The following is a 24971-nucleotide window of genomic DNA, read 5'->3' on the forward strand; positions in this document are numbered from 1 at the left end:
TCTAAAACAAATGGAATAGAAATCCCAGAGATAAATCATTATATTTATGGAAATTTTATCCTTGACAAAGGAGCAGGGACCATTAAGCTGTGCAAGAAAACTTATTCAACAAATAATATTAGCCAAATGGTACAGTCACATAAAAAAATGAAACAATCTGTATCTCACATCATACCTAAGTCAATTATTAGTATATTATAGACATCAAGATTAGACCAAAATATATAAACTACACTGAAGAAAAATATAGGCAGAACTCTCTACAATACTGACTTCAGAAGTGTTTTCAATTATTTTATTTCACTGGCAAAGATAACAAAAGTAAACAAATGGGGCTACACCAAATTTAAGTTTTTACATGACAGAAAAACCTGGAGCTAAAATAAAAAGACACCCTGCAAAGTAGGAGAAAATATCTGCACATAATAGATCAGATAAACAGCTAATATCCAAAATATATAGAGCACTCATAAAGCTCAGCAACAAAATCTAATAACCCCATAAAAGTGGGGAGAGGAGATGAATAGACACTTTCACAAAGAGAATATTAAGATAGCCAGTAGGCATATGAAAAAGTGTTCATTGCTACTTGCTATCAAGGAAATATAAATCAAAATGGCAGTGAGGTATCATATCATACGAGTGAGAATGGCATATATAACAAAAACTGAATACAACCAATGTTATGGGGATGTTGAAAAAAGTAACCCTCATTCACTGTTGGTAGAAATGCAATCTGTTTCAGTTTCTTTGGAAAATAAAAAGAATTCAAAAAAAAAGGAAGAATAGAGTTTCCATATGACCGAGTGATTACACTCCAGGATATCTGTTTCCAAAACTGATATGTGTATACACACACACACACACACACACACACACACACACACACATATATACACACTATGGAATACTATACAACCAGAAAAAAGATGAAATCTTAGAGGTTTCTGAAACTTGGATAGAACTGGAGAGCAATATTTTCAGTGAAATAAGCCAGATAGAGAAAGATTATATCACTCACTTTCTGTATATAGCAAAAGAAGAATGAAAGGTATCAAATAATGGCAAACCTTTGGTCCTGGATTTCAGGACTGAGAATGCTGCATAAGGGGTAAAGTGGCAGAAAATTACATAATATAAAAGCCATCAGTGGAGGGTCTTGGGCACTTTGGTTGAGTTGAGGTAATTCTATACACTGTAGCACTGTAGCACTGTCCCCCAGTTGTTCTTTGATTTGCTTGAACGGGCCCAGTAATGTCTCCATTGTGAGACTTGTTGTTACTGTGTTTGGCATATTAAATACATCACAGGTAGCTTACCAGGCTTTGCCATGCAGGTGAGATACTCTCGGTAAATTGCCAGGCTCTCTGAGAGGGGTGGAGGAATCGAACTCGGGTTGGCCGCATGCAAGGCAAATGCCCTTCCTGCTGTGCTATTGCTCCAACCCAATTCTATACATAAAAACCATATAAGCATTCACGTTGTTTTAAACATGTGACCCAAACTATAATAACTAAAATTTCTTAAAAGAAAAGAGTTAGCCAAGGAGATGGAGTAGAAGTGTGGGAAAGGACCTTGAGACATTAAGGGAGGGATATGGACACTGGTAGTATGTGTAGAATTGGAACATTGTAGGCCCATAACTCTATTATTAACAGTATTATAACTCACAGCACCAAAATAAAGATTGGGAAAAAGGAGAAAGAAACAATAAATGAAATCAGAAAAAAATTAATTAAATTTTGGAATACTAAAAATAATAAGATAAATAGTCCCTGCCTCAAAGCACTTTTGTTGGAAAGGCTGATAAATAAATCATGATATTGTCACATGACATAAAACAATGCAGCAGATTAAACAGACTGTATATGTGAACAGGAAATATCCAAAGGCGAAAAAGTAAAGTTGTATATATGAGAAAACTTAAAGTAAAACAATACTATATTTTATTTATGGATATGCAGGTTTGTAGCAAAAGCATTTTAAATGCCTGAGAATGGAAGAACGCTGCATTCAAGACAGCTTTTCTTTTTCAGGGAAGGAGATAGGCAGGGTAGAAGGACATTGAATCAAGGAAGATAACACGAATAATTTCAAATGTATCCGTTTCTCTTATTTAAAAATGTATCTGTGCAGGTCTGAAGTTAACATGAAAATACTTCTAATATGTGTTAAAGCTAGAGGTGTTCAAACTATTCTATTGTATACTTATTCAATGCTTCATTATAAAAAGAAACTTTATGATCTGTTGGGACTGGAGCAATAGCACAGTGGGTAGGGCATTTGCCTTGCATGCAGCCAACCCGGATTTGATTCCTCCATCCCTCTCGGAGAGCCCGGCGAGCTACTGAGAGTAATCCGCAAGGCAGAGCCTGGCAAGCTCCAAAAACAGTAACAAGTCTCACAATGAAGACGTTACTGGTGCCCACTTGAGCAAATTGATGAACAACTGGATGACAGTGACAGTGACAGATGATCTGTTGAATTTAACAGAGATGTTTTTCTTAGCCTCAGAAGAAAGCAGTGTGTGCTCCTTGTTTTGTAGGTACCTCTAACTGGCTACCTGATGTGCTCCTGGGACCATATAGTTAAAAGATGTGCCTAGTGGTCATCCCTTATTCTATTTCAGCTTGTTTCAAGATACTCAACGAGAACTTTCAGAGCACATTTATAATAGATAGAAAATTCAATTTGGGGGTTCCAAACTTCTTAAAACAATTCCTTCAAAAATACTTTCAGTTGGGGCCAGATAGTACAGCAGGTAGAGTGCTTGCCTTGCACACAGCCAACCCAGGTTCAACCCTTGGCACCCTCTATGATGCCCCAAGCACTGCCAAGAGTGGTCCCTGAACACAGCTGGGTATTGCCAAAAACAAACAAACAAAAATCCACATAAATGTGATCTTACCAAAGCCATGACAATAAATTCAGGGAACAAAACTCAGATGCAAGTCATTTATTTAATGAACATCACCAGGTAATGGGACAAATTTTACTCTTTACTCTGAGTCAGGCTAAACATTTGGGATAGGGAAATGCCAGCTGCTGCTATTTCCCAAATGATTGGTGCAGCAAAAGAAACTATGGGACTTGGAAAAGCCACTCAGTTCAAATTATAAGGCTCTGAGTTCTTTTTTCATTCAATTCTACTAAGAAATTGAGTTATTTTACAGAAAAAGTACAAGGAAAGGGGAATATCAAAATTTCAGGAAGGAGAAGAGCCAGTGATGATATAAATCAAGGTATAATATAGTTAATATTCTAAAAGTGTGAAAGTAATGAAGTGCATGGAACATAAAGACAAAATAATATATATAGGTCAACTATAAAGATAAGATTATAAAATAATGCATAAGTATCAATTAAGCTATATAATATAGGAAGACAAAATACCACATTAAAATGGATGTACTGTGTTCAAATACCAGTATTACGGTTATTTTTTCATTCCTTTGTCTACTTCCCAATTTTTCCATGATGTGATCATAATCTCATCACATCAGATATTTTAGTAGGCCCTCGAGTGGCACAAAAACTGTGGATGCCAGCAACCATTTTAAAATGTTCTGCTGGTTGTGGAGAGAACAAGAAGAATGTAAGCACATGAATATTTGAAAACCACTTGTAATCCACCCAAAAAAAGTCAAACTCTGCAAGGGACAATAATTGACTCAATAGCCTCTTGTCCTTTCAGTTACTGGTGAAAATCTAGGTCAAGTTGATAATGACTTTCAATCAATTCCATCTTCTGCCTTTTCAATTGAGTGAACTTTAGGGAACTAATTGGAGCTCTTGTGTCATTTCCTAGGAATAGCTGTACAGATCATGAAATTTAGGGAAATCAGAGTTCTCTTCTTGGAAATACTATCTTGGATGCCAAGCACAAATCCCAGGGGCTAAATGAAATAATAAAGCTATTAGCACACATATGGATGCACACAAAGAGGAAGAAAAATAAGGGCGGGAAAAACATGCGTTATTTCTCTGTAGGATAACTGAGATGCAGATAAGACACTACATAAGCCAGTAAGAAGTATACATTCTAGAACACTTAAGCGATAGCACAGAGGTAGGGCACGCAGCCAATATGACCAACCCGAGTTTGATTCTTCCGCCCCTCTCGGAGAGCCTGGCAAGCTGCCGAGAGTATCTCGCCCGCACGGCAGAGCCTGGCAAGTTACCCGTGACGTATTCGATATGCCAAACACAGTAACAACAAAGTCTCCAATGCAGACGTTACTGGGCCTGCTCGAGCAAAATCGATGAACAATGGGAGGACAGTGACAGTGACAGAAATCCACTTCAAGATACTCAAAAAATATATCCAAATATTGGTGTAGTCTTATGTCTGGGACCCAAATAAATTTCTCAATACTAAATGAAATTCAGAGTCTATATCTGATATTTTCATCTCTTTAGATGGAAAATAGATTCTATTTCTGTATTTAGTGGATTTGCCCATTGGTAGTATGTGTACATACATATTTACATATAGAGATATGTTCAAAATGTTTAACAAGCTACATTTATGACACAAAGTGGAAGATGTGCCAACCAGCACACTAGCCAGGAACCAGATAGAACCACATGCGCTACTTTCAAGTGCTGGGGGTCAGGGGAGATTACTGTAGTCACTGGCTAGAGGAACACTAGAGAATGGAGGCCAGGGCAGAGAGATAAACAGCACAGCGGGCAGGACACTTGCCTTGCACCTGGATGACCTGGGTTCAATGCGTGAGTGCAAATAAATCCAGGTGTTCGTACTGAGCACTGCCAGGTGTGACTCCTCCCCCAAAAATAAGGAATAGGGGTCAGTGGGGCGTGGGGAGGAGATAAGAGAACTGACCATCAGGTTGATGGCACTAGGACATCACACTCCAAGGTCTACTCTTAATCCTCCAAGGTCATTGTGGTGGCCAGAAATCACTTGGGAGAACTGAGGGTTGGGCTGCACTCAGTGCTTACACCTGGCTCTGTGCTTAGAGGTCACTCCTGGTGGTGTTCAGGGGTCCATATGCTGTGCCTAAAATGCTGCCATCCCTTGGGCTCTTTTTAAGTGAACAGTATAGGTTTCAGCGTTATAATAGACAGAATTTGTCATTCTGGAGCATTTCACTTCAACACAACCTCACTCTCACATAGTGACAGTAATACTCTCTATATCTTAAACACACACACACACACACACACACACACACACGAGTGTTCCACTGGCCAGAGCAAATCAACACCCACCCCAGAAGATAACCTGATACGTATTCATATATTATCTAAGCATCTCCATATGCATAATCTATGCATACATAAGTGTTTGTGTGTCACCAAAAACATTGATCTTCTGAACAATTATCCTTATCCAGTTCTCTAATTGGAGGCCAGTATGATCCTGACCTTCTCTCCTGCAATTCTCCACTGACTTTTGCCAAAATGAACTGTGTGAGTTATTGACCTCATGTCTCTCAGCTCCATGCCCATCAGCTCAATATGTTTTGCAATGCTGGGGCCAAGAATCTAAAAATGCTTTTACAGCCACCTGACTTACTGCCACTAGGGGACACTTGGGGAACCAGTCCTCTGACCACACCCACCCTCTTCTTCTGAAAATGTTTGTCCTCCACAGGTCCTACTCTGAGTGACAGTTCCTCCTCTACTCTCCCAAGTGTAACATCGTCTCCTTCCATTAGTGTCCCTAATGTAAAGAGGTGATAGCTGCTTTCTTTGAACTCCCCGTTCCCCCACCTTCTGCCTTCCAACCTACTTCCTGTATTAAATCTCTTTAACTACCTAGCATGGTTGGAGCTTTCTCAGAGATAGAGCAGGCTCCCTAAAATTGGGATGAACTCACTCTTGGTTCTCAATCAAGGATCAGCGGAACACTTTCTCGGTTACTAAGTACATTTTCCTGCACTATACTAGAGGTTCCTTGAGTATCCAAACTGCAACATACTTTCTCCTCCTCTATATTATTCTAAATAAAACCTTTTTTTTAAGGTACATCCTGTGCTGCCCACATCACAACATATATGGGGTACTGACTTCCTTCTTTCAAAGACTACATAAAGACTACTATTTAGAAAGACTCCTCTGGGTTTATCTCAGTTTACCTTGTCATTCTCCAAGAGCAAAATAAAATAATAAATAAAAAGAAAAGTAGTTTTAAAATTTCCCTCTAACTCCTTACAATTGCCTCTAGATTCTTTTCCTATTCCCTCTTATCTCCACACAAACCCAACTTCAGTTTTCAACCTTCCTCCTTGACCTTCATCTGATCCATTACCTAATCTCTATCCGCTTTCCTTTTGCGTTTGGGCTTGATGAATCATATCTTCTCCTGTGTCAAATAAAGTAAGCTCTTTTTCATTAATAACAGCCTCTCATGCTCAGCGCTTCTCAGGCATTTCTCACAGGCCCTATAATAATCCTTATCTACATGTTGCTCAAAACTGAAAACACGGCGCCATTGTGTACCAGCAATACTTGAGCCCTTTTGCTATTAACCTCAGTGACTCTATCACTATCATATCAAGAATCCTTTACCTATTTTCTGGCTGGGTTTTGTTCTCCTTTTTTCAGTTTCTGAACACAAATACAGTTTTATTTCATGCATTTGGATTTTTTCTCACCACCTGTTTCTTAAAGTGTGAAAAACTCTTGGATTTAATTGTGTCTACATTGGCAATGGTTTGAAAGAGAGTGATTTCTTCACAAAACTGCTTAAAAATCTTGTTGTCTAATGACTTCAGGTCAGACCCTGTAGAAAACATAGCCAACACTGACTGCATCCTCTTCACACACGATTTCTTTTCACAAAAAATAATTTGTTAAGTATGTCCTTAAATTTTGGGCGCTCAGTCTAGGCAGCAGCAGACGGTCAGCAAAATTTACTCAACTAATATTATGAGTGAGACCTGACTGCTATCTTATTTGATTAAAGCTTGAGATGGCTCCATCTGTTAGAGCCTTTTAAATCAATTTAAGGAACCCGAATACTGCATGAGTTAATTCCTAATGAGTCTTCCAAACACAAATAATTTACTATCATAGTGCAAATTGAAGATGTCATAACTAACATTTACATTGTGCTTTCTATGTGCCGGGATCAGTTCAAAATATTTAGAGACATTAACTGGTCTCACTACTGATCTTCACTCAGTACAATATGGAAGGGAATATTTTCAGATCCCTTATGTAGATGAGGAAACTGAGGCACGGGGTGCTATATAATCCCCTGTAGGTCAGACAGCTAGTCAATGGCAGTCTGGAGGTTAAACTCCGGAAACTCTGATTCCAGGGCCCAGGGTCCTAATGACTATGCTAACTTAACTATCAAACTTTTATCACTGTGTCCTTGACTCTAAGTATTTTCCAGTCACATGCAATTATTTAGGTATTCTGGACAGGTATTTTGTGTCCTGGTGAAACTCTTCTTAGCACAAGAGTCCTTATGACAATTCAAAAAGTAATAGCTACCCACTATGGGGACCTACTTAGGTATTAGACATGATGGTAGGTACTTTTATATTTCTAAAATCTCATTTAGAACATAATATGAGACTGACACCCAAGGACAGTAGACACAGGGCCAGAAATATTGCTCCATAGTTGGAAGCCAGCCTCATGAGCTTGGGGAGAAGGCAGCTGGTACAGAGAAGGGATCACAAAGTCAATGATGGTTAGTGGGATCATTCGGGATGGGAGATGTGTGCTGAAAGTAGAAAAAGAACCAAACATGATAGCCTCTCAGTATCTATATTGCAAACCATAATGCACAAAAGTAGAGATAGTATGGGGGAAATTGTCTGCCATAGAGGCAGGGGGAGAGTTGGGAGGATACTAGGGGCATTGGTTGTGGGAAATGTGCACTGGTGGAGGGATGGGTGTTCGATCATTGTATGACTGAAACTCAAACATGAAAGCTTTGTAACTATCTCATGGTGATTCAAAAAAAATCTCACTTAGCCCTTATCCAAATAGCCAAAGGGAAACTAACTGAAGTTAAATAACCTGCATAAAATCAAACTAGTATGATGTAAAAGCAGAATTACCCCCAAAGCCTGTGCTCTTTAACCACTAGGCAATATGACATCTGCCCTCTTTTCTTCCCAGCCAGCTCCCACTCAACCCTAACACTCATTCTTCTGTTTGTCCTGAGGAGCTGCCTCACAAGGACTCTGAAGAGCTCCTTCTGTGAGACAGGGAGGTTCCTGAACCCCTTTTACAGCCCTAACTCTCACAGCCCGTGACAGTGTGGAAATCATCTAATATCATTGAGTCTCTACATTCTTTTCTGCAAAATGGAGATAAAACCAATCTATTTCATAAGATCTCTGTGGATTTTAAAACTAATGTACATGAATGTGTCAAATGCTTTAAAAATTCTTTGCGGGGGAAGGGGCTGTTAGTGCTCATATGTGCTTTAAGGGGTTTTTTTGTTGCTGTTGTTTTGTTTTTATTTTTGTTTTTGCTTTTTGGGTCATACTCGGCGATGCACAGGGGTTACTCCTGACTCTGCACTCAGGAATTACTACTAGCGTTGCTCAGGGGACCATATGGGATGCTGGGAATCAAACCCGGGATGGCTGCATGCAAGGCAAACACCCTACTCGCTGTGCTATCACTCTAGCTCCTTTAAATTTTTAATTATGGTAACAGTTCAGGTTTTTTAATCGGCATCAAAACCATGTATAGTAAGATGAACCATGTATAATAAGATGGATCATCTGAGCTTTGGAAGCAGCATTATTTTCTGCCATAATAACTGGATCCAGCTGGAGCAATAATTCAACTGATAGGATGCTTGCTCTGCACTTGATGGACCCGAGTAATATTCCCAGCAGCCCAGCTGGTCCCCCAACCCCTGCAAGGAGTGATCCCTGAGCGCAGAGCCAGAAGTAAGACATGAGCACTACTGGGTGTGGGAACCACCCCCCCAAAAAAGGGGGAAAAACATAACTGGATTGTTAGAACTTGAAGTGCAAAGTAAAAACTTAACGTTGTCAGTTTTAACTAATCCTGTGAGATTCTTGATATTTATATAAAAAGCTAGGTCTACTTTGTGGTATGTGACTTCTACTTTGGGGTATGTGACTTATCAATACTCAAGTTCAGAAGTTATACCTCAGCCCCATGGTTATGTTTCTCTTTTTTAGTATTTGAGTTGGTAGGGGGCACAGTTGGAGGTGCATATGGGCTACTCAAACTACCAGCAGTGTCTGGTGGGACTCACATGGCACTGGGATCAAAGCCAGGATGCCTGCATGCAAAGCACGGGCTTCAGTCATTTGACCCATCTTCCCTGTCCCCACTGCCACCCCATCCATGCAGACCCCTAATTACTTACAGAATTCCCAAACACCACATTTTAAGAAAATCAAATGAATGGTAAAACCAATATTTTTGTCTTGTTTTTGTTTTTGCTTTTGGGTCACACCCGGCGATTCTAAGGGTTACTCCTGGCTCTTCACTCAGGAATTACTCCTGGCGGTGATCAGGGCACCATATGGGATGCTGGGAATCGAACATGGGTTGGCCACATGCAAGGCAAACTCCCTATCCACTGTGCTCCAGCCCCTAAATTAACCAATATTTTTTGAAGAAGAATAAAATTTCTTTACAGAACTATTTGTAGGAAAGAAAATAAGTGTTTGTGATTAGAAAAGCCTCTAACGAGCATATCTCTGAAAAATACATATCCAAAACTATTGGAGTAAAAAAGAATTATTACTATTCTGCCATCAGTAACTTACTGCAAATATACCATCCAACTCACAATAAATTATAGACTGGTATGTATATGCACTTAATTTGCCAAAACACTCATAAAGTTTAATGAAGTTAACTTCTAGCAGGCAAATTTATTACTGTCATTTAATATGAATGAGGCCCATAAAGATTGTTTAACAACAAATATCATGTATTAACCATTAGAACTTGCCCGCTAATTGTAAAATACTCAATTTCTTTCATTCTTTCCTTTATTATCAAATTAGACTGAATGCAAGACCATTCATTGGTTTTATGGTATCTACTGAGCTATGCTTTCTTTATGACAAGTCCTTGACTATGCTCTAAATCTTGTATTGAGGCTGGTATCTAGCCAAGGAATGTATCAAAAGTTGGTGCTTCCTGGCACTACTAAGTCTAATTGCTTGGACTTGTGTTAGTTGAAAGGCACAGGGCCAATAAAACTTGCCAGAAAAAAAATACAGTAAATTTAGTACTTACTGCCTTAAGGTCTTCATTAACATGGGTATCATTCATTATAAACTCAGGATAGCCAACTTTTGCCAAAACAGCTCTTGCCTATAAAAAGGAAAAATAAAAATGATGTCAGAGTTTCAGCACTTAAACCATTAATAATAACAAGACATAGGAACACAATCTTCAACTAGCAACGATGTTTACTGAGTATCTACTATATGCAACCCACTGTGAAGGACAAATGGTGAGGATTTTGAAATGCAGAGCAGAGAGGAAGGACATTCCACAAGAGCAAAAAACAGGGTTGAAGACAAGGAGACTGGCAATAAGGGCTTGTGGTAGAGTTGGTGGATAGTACTATACCTACATATGAGAAAGTCAAGTTAGGCCCAAACCACAGGCTACCTGATCACCATATCTAGGAGTAGAAGTCTATAACTTAAAGATTCAATATTTTGTCTTATAGTTAAGAGATAAGTAAATATTTTAGGAATTTTTTTTAGCCAGATCATTGATAGTAATTTATGAACAACAGGCAGGTGCCGGAAAGATATAGGTAGCCTGTACCCAGATGAATTTAAGGTGTGCCACTGCCACACATTTGAGAGAAATACTAATTATGCCTTATGTTGCATAGTATGTAATGAATGAATAAAGGAAGACACACTGGAGGCATGTACAAGGAGTCTCACATTCAAGACTGACAAGCTATAATTCCTTGGCCAAGTCCAACCTCTCCTTTCCCTACCAGTTTTGGTGAAGAGAGTTTTTCTAGAGCTCCTGCCATCAAATCTGTGGTTACCATGGTATTACATTGGGGGCAGGAGGGTTGAGCATTTGGGACCGCATGACCCCCAAATATTTCCTCTCAGCCCCTATAGAGAAAGGAGCTGTCAGTTCAGGCCTATATGAACCTTACTGTTCTATAAGAACATTATTCTCCCCTCTGCCCATAGTGGGGATATCTCCAAAGCCCAAAGAGCAGCTTGCTCAGCTTACTCGGAGTCTGTGCCGTGTCATGGTTTTGTCCACATTCCCTGAGATCCCTATGATCACTTCTGAACATCTCTCTCTAGCATCACTGTTCTTTTCTAATGGCTAGAATCTCAGATCTTTGCCTGTGTTCAAACAAGTTCCTTCCAAGGAGTTGATCTGCTTTTGACCCCATCCCAGCAAGTCACAGTCAATGATGGGCATTAGGAGGTGTACAGACACCCAGGTCCTTTGCCACTCCCATCATGACAAGCTCTGTGAATTAGTTGAGCTCCACAGTTTCCCTACCTCTTCCCTAGGATCAGACTGAGTCCCAGTTTCCCCTGCAATGGCACCCTTTCCAGCTCAACACTGGCTTTCCCTATTTTTATGGTTTCTCTTTGGAAACACATCCCGAATAAATCATAAATCACTTGCACGCAAATCCTTATCTCCAGTTCTGTCTTCAGAAGATCCAACATAAGACACTAGGCAACCCCAAACACCTTGTTGGTTTTATTCCAACAAGGCAGCAAAGCAAGAACAGCGACCTTTGCAAGCTGCCCTTGGTCATGAGTTTTTTCCTTTAGTCCCTTTCAATTTTCCTCAATCATGAAATAAATGGAATAAGAGGGCATGTTTTCTTTAACTTCTCTGAGATAATTCAAATATTAAATATCAGCACAAGTCTTGAATCTCAAGACTTAGAAAGGATTTTATAAGTGCTGTAGGACACAGTAATAATGGATTTTGCTGTTCCAAAAACTCAAATATAGCACACATCAAATTCTGCCTTCAAACCCCTGTGAGTTACACTAAAAATCTGATGTGACCCAGATAGCAAATAACTAGAGGTTAGAACTCTCTCCCCAGCATCAAAATTATGTCTTATGTCTATAGGTTACTTTGTTCCAAGATGGTTTTACTATTTCTCTCATTGCATTTAATTCTTCTCTGTATTTTATCAGCTTACCACAAGTCAGGAGCATAACTATAGCAAATAAAGAGCTCCATATGGTTACAGCAAAAAGAGAAATATGCGAGCTGAGTCATCCACAATTGTTTTCTGAACACTGATCTTTCCAGAGAACACTGGTGAATTATGCATTATTTTTCAATCTTAAGCTCTGCTTTGGGACCCCCACTGCATTATGGAACTTCACAGAATATATTACCTTCTGCCCCGTATGTATGGGTCACTGAGTTCTATTTTATTATTTATTTAGCAAAACTCACCACTTGAAAGGAGCAGAGAAGAGGTACAGGAAATCCTATTCATCAACCAAGGTCACATAGGCAAAATGAGCTAATAATAATAGTAACGACATTGCCAACACCTGACTCCAGTGTTGTTATTCCCCAAATGCGCTAGGTATGTAAGTATGCCTTTAGCTCAAACTCAAATGTTCCTTCTGCTATACAATCAGCTATCAATTCTGTTTCACCTGACCCCATCCCCATTCTAGATTCTTCCCTGGAAGAGCAGTGATATCAATAAACAGCAAAATGCTATTATATTATGTAAAAAGAATCCCTTAAGATGCTGCAGCTGACCAAAACACCCCAGGGTTTTCCCAAAGCAATGCACATATTTCCATACCAGATTCTCACAACTTCTGGGGAAAGAATTCTGCATGTAACAATCTGTCCTCCTTTCTCAACAGAAGACACTCAACAAAACACCATAACCTTGGACAAAGCATCTAACTTTTCTGCCTATTATCCAGTGCCTGCTGCCTATTGTCTACCCAACAGCCATCTTCCTGTCCTTCCCTTGCAATCAAGGACATCAATTCTACTCAGGATAATGAACCTAACAACAACAACAACAACAAAAAGGCTGCATTACCCAGAGTCCTTTGCAGCTATAGTTGACTATGGGATGAGATTCTGGCCAATGGCATATATCAAATGCCTTTATCCATTACCAGTAATCTATCTGTTAAAAGAGAACAAACTCAGCTGATATATTCTACCTTTAGGCTCAGGATTTTTCAACTTTAGTACTATTGGCATTTTTTAAGGCAGAAATTTTTTTTTAATTTTTTAATGAAATACTGTGAGATACAGTTACAGACTTACACACTTTTGTGATTATGTTTTAGTCATACAATGGTTGAGTACCCATCCCTCTACCAATGCCCATTTTCCACCACCAATGTTCCCAGTATCCCTCCCGCCACCCAAATCCCCCCTCCCCACCTCTGTAGCAGGCACATTCCCCCTTTTTTTTAATTAGTGAAACACCATGAGGTACAGTTATAGACTTATAAATTTTTGTGCTTGGATTTCAGTTATACAATGATCAATTAACCATCCCTCCACCAGTGCCCATCCTCCACCACCACGGGTCCCAGCATCCCTCCCACCCCCCAATCCCCCAACAGTACTTCTTCCAAAGATGTGAAGTAATTGTTATGTGCCTGTTTCAAGGGTCTTCTAGGGAAGCCCAGGAGTGTTACATCAGGTAATTAAACACCTGAATTCTCCTGTGGAATAACATCACTCTCCTTAGTCATGGGCCCCATTTCAGAGTCCACACATGAACAGGTGAGTGACCAAAAGGATTTTGAAGCAACCTTGTTATCAATGAGGAGACAGATAAGCCTACAAGATTCTTAAAACATATTGGAATATGTCCTGAGCAAAGCTAGTCTCTAAGCTTAGTCCAGGAAAATCCATGATTTACACACATACAAAAAATTTAAGTACTCTTTAGGGCCACTGCAGAGCTAATAAAATGGACACAAGAAATACCATGAAAGTTAATTATGAAAATTTCAAAGAAAAAGTTGCTGTAGAATTCCCATCTTGATTTCTGCCTTTTCCTCCTTTCTCATTCCTATATTCATTTGTTCTAACACCTGGAAGACCCTATGAGTTCATACCACTTGCTCTCCAATTATACCCAAAGTGACCTTTCTTTGGCAATATACTATGATCCAATGTCATCGTCCCCTCCCCCCTCATCCATCATACTTGCTATTCCCTTAAGGCTGCTAATCCACTGGCTGTCACTGGGGACTCAAACTAATTTGTTTTAAAATGTGAGTGACTAATGGCAAGCTAATAATTTAGCTCTGGAGAAATATCTGTATTTAAAATAGTGCTTCATCAACCAAATAAATAAATGCCATTGTAAGAGAGATTTCTATACCTGAAATAACCTTCTTTCTGACTCTAGTAAAATTAATCCAGCATCCTATTTCACTTAATCACCAATATGTTCCCAAAGGGAACACAATGATAGGCACATAGCAAGTGATGAGAAATTTGTTAAATCTATTCTGACAAATAACAGCAATGGAAATATAAAAGGTTGTAGTCTAACACATCACCAAGAATATCATCCAAGGCTGTATACATCAAGGAATACTTCCCTGTGAACTAATGTTACCAAAAGGGAAAATATGGAGGAAAAATAAGAATGTGTGTTAAAACTTAGGAAACGTTCTAGAGAAAATAGAATAATGTTTGGAATCCAGTTCAGGGCTGGAGAGATAATACAGGGGTTTAGGTGTTTGCCTTGCCTGTGACTAACACCTGAGGAAACAACCCCAAGGTGTGGTTAAAAAACTAAATAATATCCACTGCAATTATTCTTGATGTCAATGAAAACTGTATTTTCTATATAAACACTTTCAATCAATGGAGAAACTGTGCAGAGTATACTCTAAACACAGAAATTCTCTCAGTACTAAAGGAATATAAAATATATATAAATATACACTGCATGTGTATTTAATAAAACCTACTATGACAATTTGCCATCATCTCTACTACGAAGGATCAGCAACCTCTCTGTATCTCAATGTTCTTACTTATGTAATGTGTATACATTTACTTCTTGTACCAGAACAGCCCATCAGAGAGCCAGAAATACTGGGATAATAAGGAATAGGAAAAGGAAAAGATTAATTACCAAGAACAGGGTTGAACTATTTGTTAAATTCCATAGAGTAAATATTTTTGGTTTCTCAGGTCATCTAGTCTCTGATACAACCACTCTACTCTCCCGATGTACTGGGCAAAGTAGAAGGAGATAACATATACACGAATGGTTACATTCTAGTAAAACTTTGTTGGTAGACAGTGAACTTTAAATTCCATTTTTATTCCTCAAGAAGGGAACATTTATTTAACTCTTATCCTGTGGTAATATAATACAGATAAAATTATATTTTAAATATAATTGAGTCATAGGTATAGGCTAAAGGGGAAAAATGATAAAGTGAAAATAAAACAAACAGTGGGACACATTGAATCACATATAACTATTATGAGTCATGATATATTCTTTATTTTTGGATTGGGGGCCACAGCTGGCAATGCTCAGGGCCCAGGCTTAGCTTTGCGCTCAGAAATTGCTCTGGTGGTGCTCAGGGGAGCATCTGCCGGGCTGGGAATTTAACCAGGCCTCCCACTTGCAAAGCATGTACCCACTTATTGAGCTATTTCTCCAGCCCTATGACATAGTCTTTGTCTTTAGATTTCTTCAAACCATTTTTAAAAAATTTTGGAATCATACTAGCAGCGCTCATGACTTACTCCTGACTCTGCACTCAGGATCACCCCTGGCAAGCTCAGAGGACCATCTGCAATGCCAAGGATCAAACCTGGGTTGGGCACATGCAAGGCAAACGCCCTACCCACTGTACTATTGCTCTGGCCTAAACCATTTTCAAATGTAAAACTCATTCTGAGCTCATGGGTCATACAAAAATAGGTTGCATGCCAGACACAACCTGAGAGCCATAGTTTGCTAGGCTGACACACATAGTTCAATGAGGGTAGATGTCCAGTGAGTTGGTTCAATTAGTGGCACAGGGCCTGGTGCACATCAGTGTTTAAAAACACCTTCTAAATCGACTCATACTGAAATAGGAAGAAGAGGGAAGGGTATGGCTTGGCTACTTTTCTATTTGTTTTTGCTTTCCCCTTAGCTATTACCAAATGTACCTGCAACAAATCTTAGTTGTTTATGAATTTGTTTCATACACCCAAGCCTTAAAGTCAGAGCTTTAAAAATTATAATTAAGGGGTGTGGCATATTGCTCGGTGGTAGAGCACTTCCTGTGCATGAGTGAAGGTCCAAGTTCAACCCCCAACACTGACCCAAATTGCCGAATGTGATCCTTGGGGCAACAAGCACAACCTCCAGTGTAGGATAACACTCTTTTGTCCTTCCTCAGGTAGCTTAGGTTTGTCAGGTCACACCCATCCAAGGACACTGAACTTGTATTATAAGCAATGTCCTTTCTGTGTGGACACAGGAAGACAGTTAATATTATGCTTTGTAACTTGGGAGTTGATTGACTCCGAATCACATTTACTCCTGGGCATCTGATTTCTTGACTCAGTTGCCCTTAGTTCCTAGCACCCCAAAAGGAGGGTCCCGACAAGGGACTGAATGGACCCAGGGCAAGTGGTAAGCTACCCTGGCATCGAAATGGGCCAGGCCAAAGAGCCACAATACTCAACTATAAGTTGAGGGCATGATCATGGACCTCCAGCATCACAAAAACAATAAAATTATTAATAAAATTATTTCCAGGAAGACAATACAGAGTTCAAAAAGTACAAATTTTCCTTTAAAAAAAGAGAGAACAGATAGTACAGAGGAACTGACAAAACAAGGAACACTGAAGGCATAAACTCAAATAATTTAAAGCCTCAAGACACCCCTCCTCCCAGAATTTTCCACAATGTACTTGCTAGTGCTGGTGGGAAATCAAAACCAAACATAATGCTTGCTTTTTTTACTATGAGCTCTGAAACAGAGTATAATTTCTACATAGATGACCAAACTAATTTAAAGATTGGTGAGGCTGACTGCTTTACTCCTGAACTTTCAAAGCCACTTCATATTAAGCTGATTGGTAGAAAACAAGACGAAAAGCTCATTTGTTTTAATCCTCACTGACTTGGTTATTTAGGAGAGTCAGGTAAATTCTCAAATGCTTTGTATGTATTACATCAAAGGGACTGCTTTAATCATTTAAATAGCTTTGTGTTTCTTTTCAGTAGTTAAGAGTTGATTTTTAATTTTTTTATTAATTTAAGCAACATAAAGGGGGAAAATGGAACAAGTGATGATTAACTTCCCTTTTACAAATAATTTATAGCAAAACTTTTTTAAGTTTACAATGGCTTTGAAAACTTCAGTCAGGTTTAACCACACCAAGGTCTCATTTTTTTGATGGGTTCTGTAATAACTATTGAACATCAAAATTCTGAGTGCCAAATACTCAGAAGTTCAGGTGACTATACTAGAATTACACTACCCTTCAAAATGCCAACAGCGCCCACAATGACAAATGATTGACCAGTGCAGATGATTTGGCTCAAGATATCCTAAGCAGAGGTAATGGTATTGATGAAAATTAGCCTGGGGAGCAGGTTTTAATATCCTTTAGGACTATCTGGATCCCACAAAATAATAACAATGCAGTTATCTGACAAATCAAATTTCATCTTCTTGATAGCAATGGCACTGATATATTATGAGTCTTCAAAAACTTTAATTCTGCAAATGGCTTTTGGGTGTGACTCCCCAGCACATGCATCAGAGTGGGATAGAGGACAGATAAGAGCCCTGTGAATTGAAAGATTTTCTAAGTGCAAGTCACAGTGCTTATTTTATAAGAGGTGGAAGATCGGCCTGCTCAGGCCTCAAGTCTTCCATATCTGAATAATGTCCAGCACACATTATTATGATAGTAGTTATACTATCTTATTAACTCATAATATTTAACCCTGCCTGAATAATGCCCCAGTACAGCAGACAATCCCCAGGAAGGCTGACCCAAGTTGTAAACCAGCTCTACCTATATATCCTCTCTCTCCTGAAAATATCAGCCCAGGGTAAGAAGCAATAGAACAGCAGGTAGAGCATTTGCCATGCACAAGGCAAACCAGGGTTCAATCCCTGGTACCATATATGGTCCCCAGAGCATCGCCAGGAGTAATCCCTGACCACACAGCCAGGAGTAAATCATGAGTACTGCCAGGTGTGGCCACAAAACAAATGAAATAATAAATAAATAAAAATATCAATCCGATGAATCTTGGAGTTGGGCAAGTTTCACACAGAGAGAAAGAGAGAGAGAGAGAGAGGAGAGAGAGAGAGAGAGAGAGAACTACATGGGAAGGAAAAGGATTTCCATAAAACAAATGAAAAAATAAAAATATCAATCCCATGAATCTTGGAGTTGGGCAAGTTTCACAGAGAGAGAGAGAGAGAGAGAGAGAGAGAGAGAGAGAGAGAGAGAGAGAGAGAGAGAAGAGAGGGAGAACTACACGGGAAGGAAAAGGATTTCTCTAAACTCCACTTATAAGCCTAAATGCAAAGACTTCCCAAAGAATTCAACTGTCTGGCTGGAGCAATAACACAGCAGGTAGGGCATTTGCCTTGCACACTGATGACCTAGATTCTATTCCCAGTATCCCATATGGTCCCCTGAGCACTGCCAGGGGTAATTCCTGAGTGCAGACCCAGGAGAAACCCCTGTGTATTGCCAGGTGTGACAGAAAAAAAAGAAAAAAAAAGAATTCAACTGTCATAAATCCTCCTTTGGGGAGACAAAGGTAACTTCTATCACCAGATATCAAAAGTTAGTGCCAAGATGAGAAATTGCCTATGTAGATCTTAACTAAACCAAATCTTACCTCTCTGAACTCTCCCCACATAAATCTCAGTCATTTCCCATCAACTGTTATTCCTTTAAACCTTAGCCCCTTCCCTCATTAAAATGGGATATACAGCATAAATTCTATTGCTTCAATCCTAACAATTACTCACTGCATTTTCTGAGCGCCTACCTACCTCCAGGAATAAATTAAGCATTTTCTCTTGTTAATCTCTTTTTGTCAGTTTAGTTGACAGACCCCCAATACAAAACATAAGAAAGAAGAGGAAGGGCCAGAGCAATAGCACAGTGTATAGGGCTGTTGCCTTGCACGCGGCAAACCGGGTTTGAATTCCAGTATCTCATATAGTCCATCCAAGCACCGCCAGGAGTGATTCCTGAGTGCAGAGCCAGGAGTCACCCCTGAGCATCGCTGGGTGTGTTCCAAAAAGGAAAAAAAAAGAGCAGAGAAAAATTATTTCCTCCCCCCGCCCCCCACCACCACCAGCCTAGCTCAGTTATTTATGCAGTGGCTCTGGCTACCCTAGGGCTACAATCACAGAGCTGAGTAGTTGCCACAAACACCATTTGGCCTACAGGCTTTCCTCTTTTGAAAACCACAACATCCAAAAGAAGAGAGAGAACAGAGGGGAATGCCCTGTCACAGAGGCGGGGTGGGATGGGGGTGGGATGGGGGGGTGGGAGGGATACTGGGATCCGTGGTGGTGGGAAATGGGCACTGGTGGAGGGATGGGTACTTGATCATTGTATAACTGAAACCCAAGCACAAAATTTGTAAATCTACAACTGTACCTCATTGTGTCTCAATAATAAAAATTTTTTAAAAATTAAATTAAATTAAAAAAAATTTACCATTTGGACTCTGCAGAAAAAAGTTTGTCAACTCCTCTTCTAGAAAAGAGGGCCCCCCGAGCGATAGCACAGCAGGTGAGGCATTTGCCTTGCATGCGGCCAACCTGGTCGGCCCAAGTTCCATTCCTCTGCCCCTCTCAGAGAGCCCGGCAAGCTACCGAGAGTATCTCTCCCATACGGCAAAGCCTGGCAAGCACCCCCATATGGCAAAGCCTGGCAAGCTCCCCGTGACATATTCGATATGCCAAACACAGTAACAACAAGTCTCACAATGGAGATGTTACTGGGCCCACTCGAACAAATCGATGAACAACAGGAGGACAGTGCTACTTTCCATTAGTGAAAATAGCAAGTGCAAGGTGGAGCCAGAGAGATTGTACAAATGGCTGGAGCACACACTTTGCATACAAGAGGACCAAATTCAATCCCCAGAACCACATGGTTCCCCCCAGCATCCCCAGGATCAACCCCCAACATAAAGCTGGAAGAGCATGCCCAGTAGGGGCCTAAAAATCAAATTGAAAAAAGACAGCAAATAAAAAATAGGGCCAAAATATTCATCTTTTCACAAAGTTTCATCAAGATGTCATATAGTATTTCATGTTTTATTGCAGTAAATACTTGAGTTTTAAAACAAAGCAAAGACAGGAATAAATACTATGGAAAAATCAATGCACTTTTTGGAGAAATGGGGGAAAGATGTGAAAATCCTTAAAAACTCATTTTCAGAGCTCGAGTGATAGCACAGAGGCTAGGTTGTTCTCCTTGCACACAGCCAACCCGGGTTCCATTCCCAGCATCCCATATGGTCCCCAAACACCACCAGGAGTAATTCCTGAGTGCATGAGCTATAAGTAATCCCTGTGCAATGCCGTGTGTGATCCAAAAAAGAAAAAAAAAGCTCATTTTCAAATGTAAAGATTCAAAGGGCTTGGAAATGCACATGTACTATCCCAGCCCTAACATCTGATGTTCCTCAGCTAACTTTAATCAGCTACTTAATCCTCCTACAATTGTTAAATTACTTATTTAAACAGGAGGCAGGTTGGAGATTAACTTAAATAAACATATCCCATTCTCTCATCAGCAGATCAATTGAGCAGGAATTGTAGTCATTCTTTCCATTAGAAGTTTAGATTCCAATATGACATAGCCTGAACCTGACACTCTGGAACTCCAACCTTCATAAAATGGGGGGGGGGGGGGTGCAAACTAATAATCTGGCAAATGATTAAATCAGGCAAAGATAGGGGCTGGAGAGATAGCACAGCATGTAGGGCATTTGCCTTGCATGCAACCGACCCAGGTTCGACTCCCAGCATCCCATATGGTCCCCTGAGCACCGCCAGGAGTAACTCTCGAGTGCAGAGCCAGGAGTAACCCCTGTGCATCACCGGGTGTGACCCAAAAAGCAAAAAAAAAAAAAATCAGGCAAAGATGAATTATCACGTGGTTTTTTAGAAGTGGGGAATGCTGTAGGGCCAATATCCTTTGAAATTAGAGTCCTCTAGTTCAGGGCCTCTCAAAGCTGGGACTGGCAAATCCTAGGACCTGCCATCACAAATGTGGACCCACCTCAAACCTTAGACTTCGGAATGTCTCCAAGTTGCAATCAAGGAGCCTGTATTGTAAAAAACGGGTAGGGTTTCTCAACCTTAGCACAACTGACATTTGAGCCAAATCATTTTTAATTTGGGGCAGGGGTCTGTTCCTTTGTATTGTGGGGTGTTTAGCATCCACCCACTAGATGCCAGTAACACTCTCCCTGCCCAGTTGTGACCAAAATTGTCTCTGGACTTTACTTACTGTCCCTGTGGGGAAATGGTACCTTGGGTTAAGGACCATTACTGTCACAGTTACCCACACAAGCACAAGTTTGAAACACTCTCTGTTCTGGACTGTGACATTTCTGAAGACATCTGGACTTCTTTCTGAGAACCCCCTGACACTGTATTATCCACTCCTTCAATACTCCTAAGACATTTCACTAATGGTCACTGCAATAATGCCATCAGGAACATTTCATCATTTCATGAAGACCACAAACAAATACATAGATACACACAAACTCAATTTCTGAATTGCATTAAAACTCACAACCCAGTCTAGATTCTTACTTATGTTAGCGAAATTCCAGGATTAGTGGAGCAAAAAATGAATCAGCATTTGAGAAATGTATTACAAGGGTAAGTGATGATGCAAATATACCTTAAGATTTCAGCAGTGGTTAGATTAAAAGTTTGACTAACTTTTTCTCTCAGTAACTTTGTATAATCCATTTTTAAGCACTTTGAGCCATCTAAAAAACCACACTAATACAATTACAGTTCACTGAAAAATTAGCATGCAATCCAGTTTGAAAGCTAAAATCAGTCATAGCAAGGTAATATTCCATTTAATTATAAAGATTAATTCAACCTTCATTTATTTGTGCATGTGTTTGGTCTTTTCATTTTTCACAGAACACCCGAGATTCAAATACCATCTGGTAGAATTTCTGCAAAAGTGTCAGGAGCATCTATTAGCGTTGCAGATTTCGTTTTAGAATCAGCTGGGTTAAAGGACAAGGGAGGGAGGGAAAAGAGGGAGGTGGAGGCACTGGAGAGTCAATTTAAAAAATGAGGCTTTCCAGCAATCTGAAGGGGTGGTATCCCTCACTCTACTTCCTTCCCTGCCACACCACCTGCACAGATGGTCCCAAAGAACATTCCTGCCATCCCTGTTTACTGTCTCTTCTGAAAAAGGAAAAGATGCAAGCAGTGTTATAAATAGCACTGGGAACTCAAATGACGAATAATGGACATTGGAGCTTTCAAAATCTATGTTACCTTCCTTAAAAGTTGGCCTTATGAATAGCTAAAACAATCCTTGGGATAAAGAAGATGGGTGGCATCACCCTCCCCAACTTCAAACTGTACTACTAAGCAGTAGTAATTAAGACAGCATGGTACTGGGCTAGAAACAGACCTGCAGACCAATGGAAAAGAATTGAATATTCTGTCACAGACCCCCAAATATATGACCACTTAATCTTTAACAAAGGATCAAGAAATGTGAAGTGGAACAAGGAAAGCCTTTTCAACAAGTGGTGCTGGGAAAACTGGATAGCTACCTGCAAAAAAAATGAACTCTGACCTCTAATGCCAGGCACAAAAGCCAGATCAAAGTGGATTAAAGACCTCAATATCATACATGAATCCATAAAGTTCATAGAGAAAAATGTAGACAGAACTCTCCACGACATTGAAGCTAAAAGCATCTTTAAGGATGAAACAGCACTGACCATGCAAGTGGAAGCAAACATAAACAAATGGGATTACATCAAACGAAGAAGCTTCCGCACTTCAAATGAAACAGTGACCAAAATACAGAAAGAGCCCACAGAATGGGAAAGAATATTTACCCAATACCCATCTGATAAGGGATTAATATCCAGGATATACAAGACACTAGTAGAATTGTACGTGGAAAAAATCCTCCAACCCCATCAAAAATGGGGAGAAGAAATGAACAGAAGTTTCTTCAACAAAGAAATACAAATGGACAAAAGGCACATGGAAAAATGCTCCACGTCACTAGCCATCAGGAAGATGCAAACCAAAACAACAATGAGAAATCATCTCACACCACAGAGACTGGCACACATTCAAAAGAACAAAAGCAACCAGTGCTGGCATGGATGTGGGGAAAAAGGGACATCTTTCACTGTTGGTGGGAATGCCCACTAGTCCCGCCTTTCTGGAAAACAATATGGACGGACCTTCAAAATCTAGAAATTGAGCTTCCATATGACCCCGCAATAACCACTTCTGGGAATATATCACAAGGATGCAAAAAAGCACAGTAGAAATGACATCTGTACCTATATGTTCATTGCAACACTGTTCACAATAGCCAAAATCTGGAAACAACCCAAGTGCCCTAGAACAGATGACTGGTTAAAGAAACTTTTGTACATCTACACAATGGAATACTATTCAGCTGTCAGGAGAGATGAAGCCATGAACTTTGCTTATAAATGGATAGACATGGAGAGTATCGTGCTAAGTGAAATGAGTCAGAAAGAGAGGGACAGACATAGAAGGACTGCACTCATTTGTGGAGTATAAAACAACCTAACATGAGGCTGACACCTAAGGATAGTAGATACACAGTACAGATAGATTGCTCCATAGCTGGAAGCATGCCTCATGAGCAAACGGGAGAAGGCAGCTGGAATAGAGAAGGGATCTCTAAGAAAAAGATGGCTGGAGGAATGAGTCGGGATGGGAGATGCATGCAGAAAGTAGATAAGGGAATAAACATGATAACCTCTCAGGGTCTGTATTGCAAACCATAATGCCCAAAAGTAGAGAGATTATGAGGAATCATTTCTGCCATGGAGGCAGGGGGAGGGTGGGAAAGAGGAGTACACTTGGGATATTGGTGGTGGGGAATGTGCACTGGTGGAGGGATGGGTGTTTGATCATTGTGTGATTGTAACCCAAACATGAAAGATTATAACTATCTCACGGTGATTCAATAAAATTTTTTAAAATGTTGGCCTTAGTCACATGGTGATTAAGAGCAGCAACTTTTTCCACTGTAACACCCATTCAATTGTTGACCTTTTATGAAATGATAACTAATCATCAAAAATGAGCACTGCAATCTTTCAAATTTTTTATCGAGTTATAACCAAGGTACACAATTGTTAAATGTACAAATCAAATGTTTGTTTTGGACACACACACCTGGGTTAGGAGCTCTGAGAACCCCCCTCCTTCAAAATTTTTAATTTTAGTTTCCATGGGAATTTATATCTATTTAACATTGGTTATCAATACTACAAAACTTTTGTGTATGATCAATTTATTTTGTATTGAAAATGGCTTCATTCTAATCATAAAAACATATTGTTAGATTAAAACCAGTACTAATAAGTTGTATGTATGCAAATGATCAAATGGCAACTATTTAAACATCACACAAGCATTAGTGTTAATGTTAATTGATCCCTTTATGGGCTGGAGCGATAGCACAGCAGGTAGGGCGTTCGCCTTACACATGGCCGACCCGAGTTCGATTCCTCCGCCCCTCTCGGAGAGCCCGGCAAGCTACCGAGAGTATTCGATCCCTTTATACTTAATTTTAATCTCTATATACAAATGCATGGTTTTAATTGGCACATAGGCATGATTTTGATATACTGCTGCAACATTTATTGCTGGTGTTCGAATATATCAAAATCATTATATTGCATCCCAAAATAAAAATAAAACATTCTATTTACTGTGGACTGAACAAAGCTTATGTGAT

At 39.7% G+C, this 24971-nt stretch overlaps 1 protein-coding gene across 2 annotated transcripts in view; it reads right to left on the reverse strand.

The window, feature by feature from the left end:
- Nucleotides 1-24971, reverse strand: part of PHEX (phosphate regulating endopeptidase X-linked) — a 258980-nt gene that overhangs the window by 89154 nt on the left and 144855 nt on the right. For both annotated transcript variants that reach the window (XM_056131276.1, XM_056131277.1), the window contains exon 13: nucleotides 10225-10302. In XM_056131276.1, the coding sequence (XP_055987251.1) occupies nucleotides 10225-10302 (78 nt within the window). The remainder of the gene's footprint in view (nucleotides 1-10224; nucleotides 10303-24971) is intronic.

This window comes from Sorex fumeus, unplaced genomic scaffold (genome assembly GCF_029834395.1).
Source record: "Sorex fumeus unplaced genomic scaffold, SorFum_2.1 ptg000086l, whole genome shotgun sequence".
NCBI lineage: Eukaryota > Metazoa > Chordata > Mammalia > Eulipotyphla > Soricidae > Sorex > Sorex fumeus.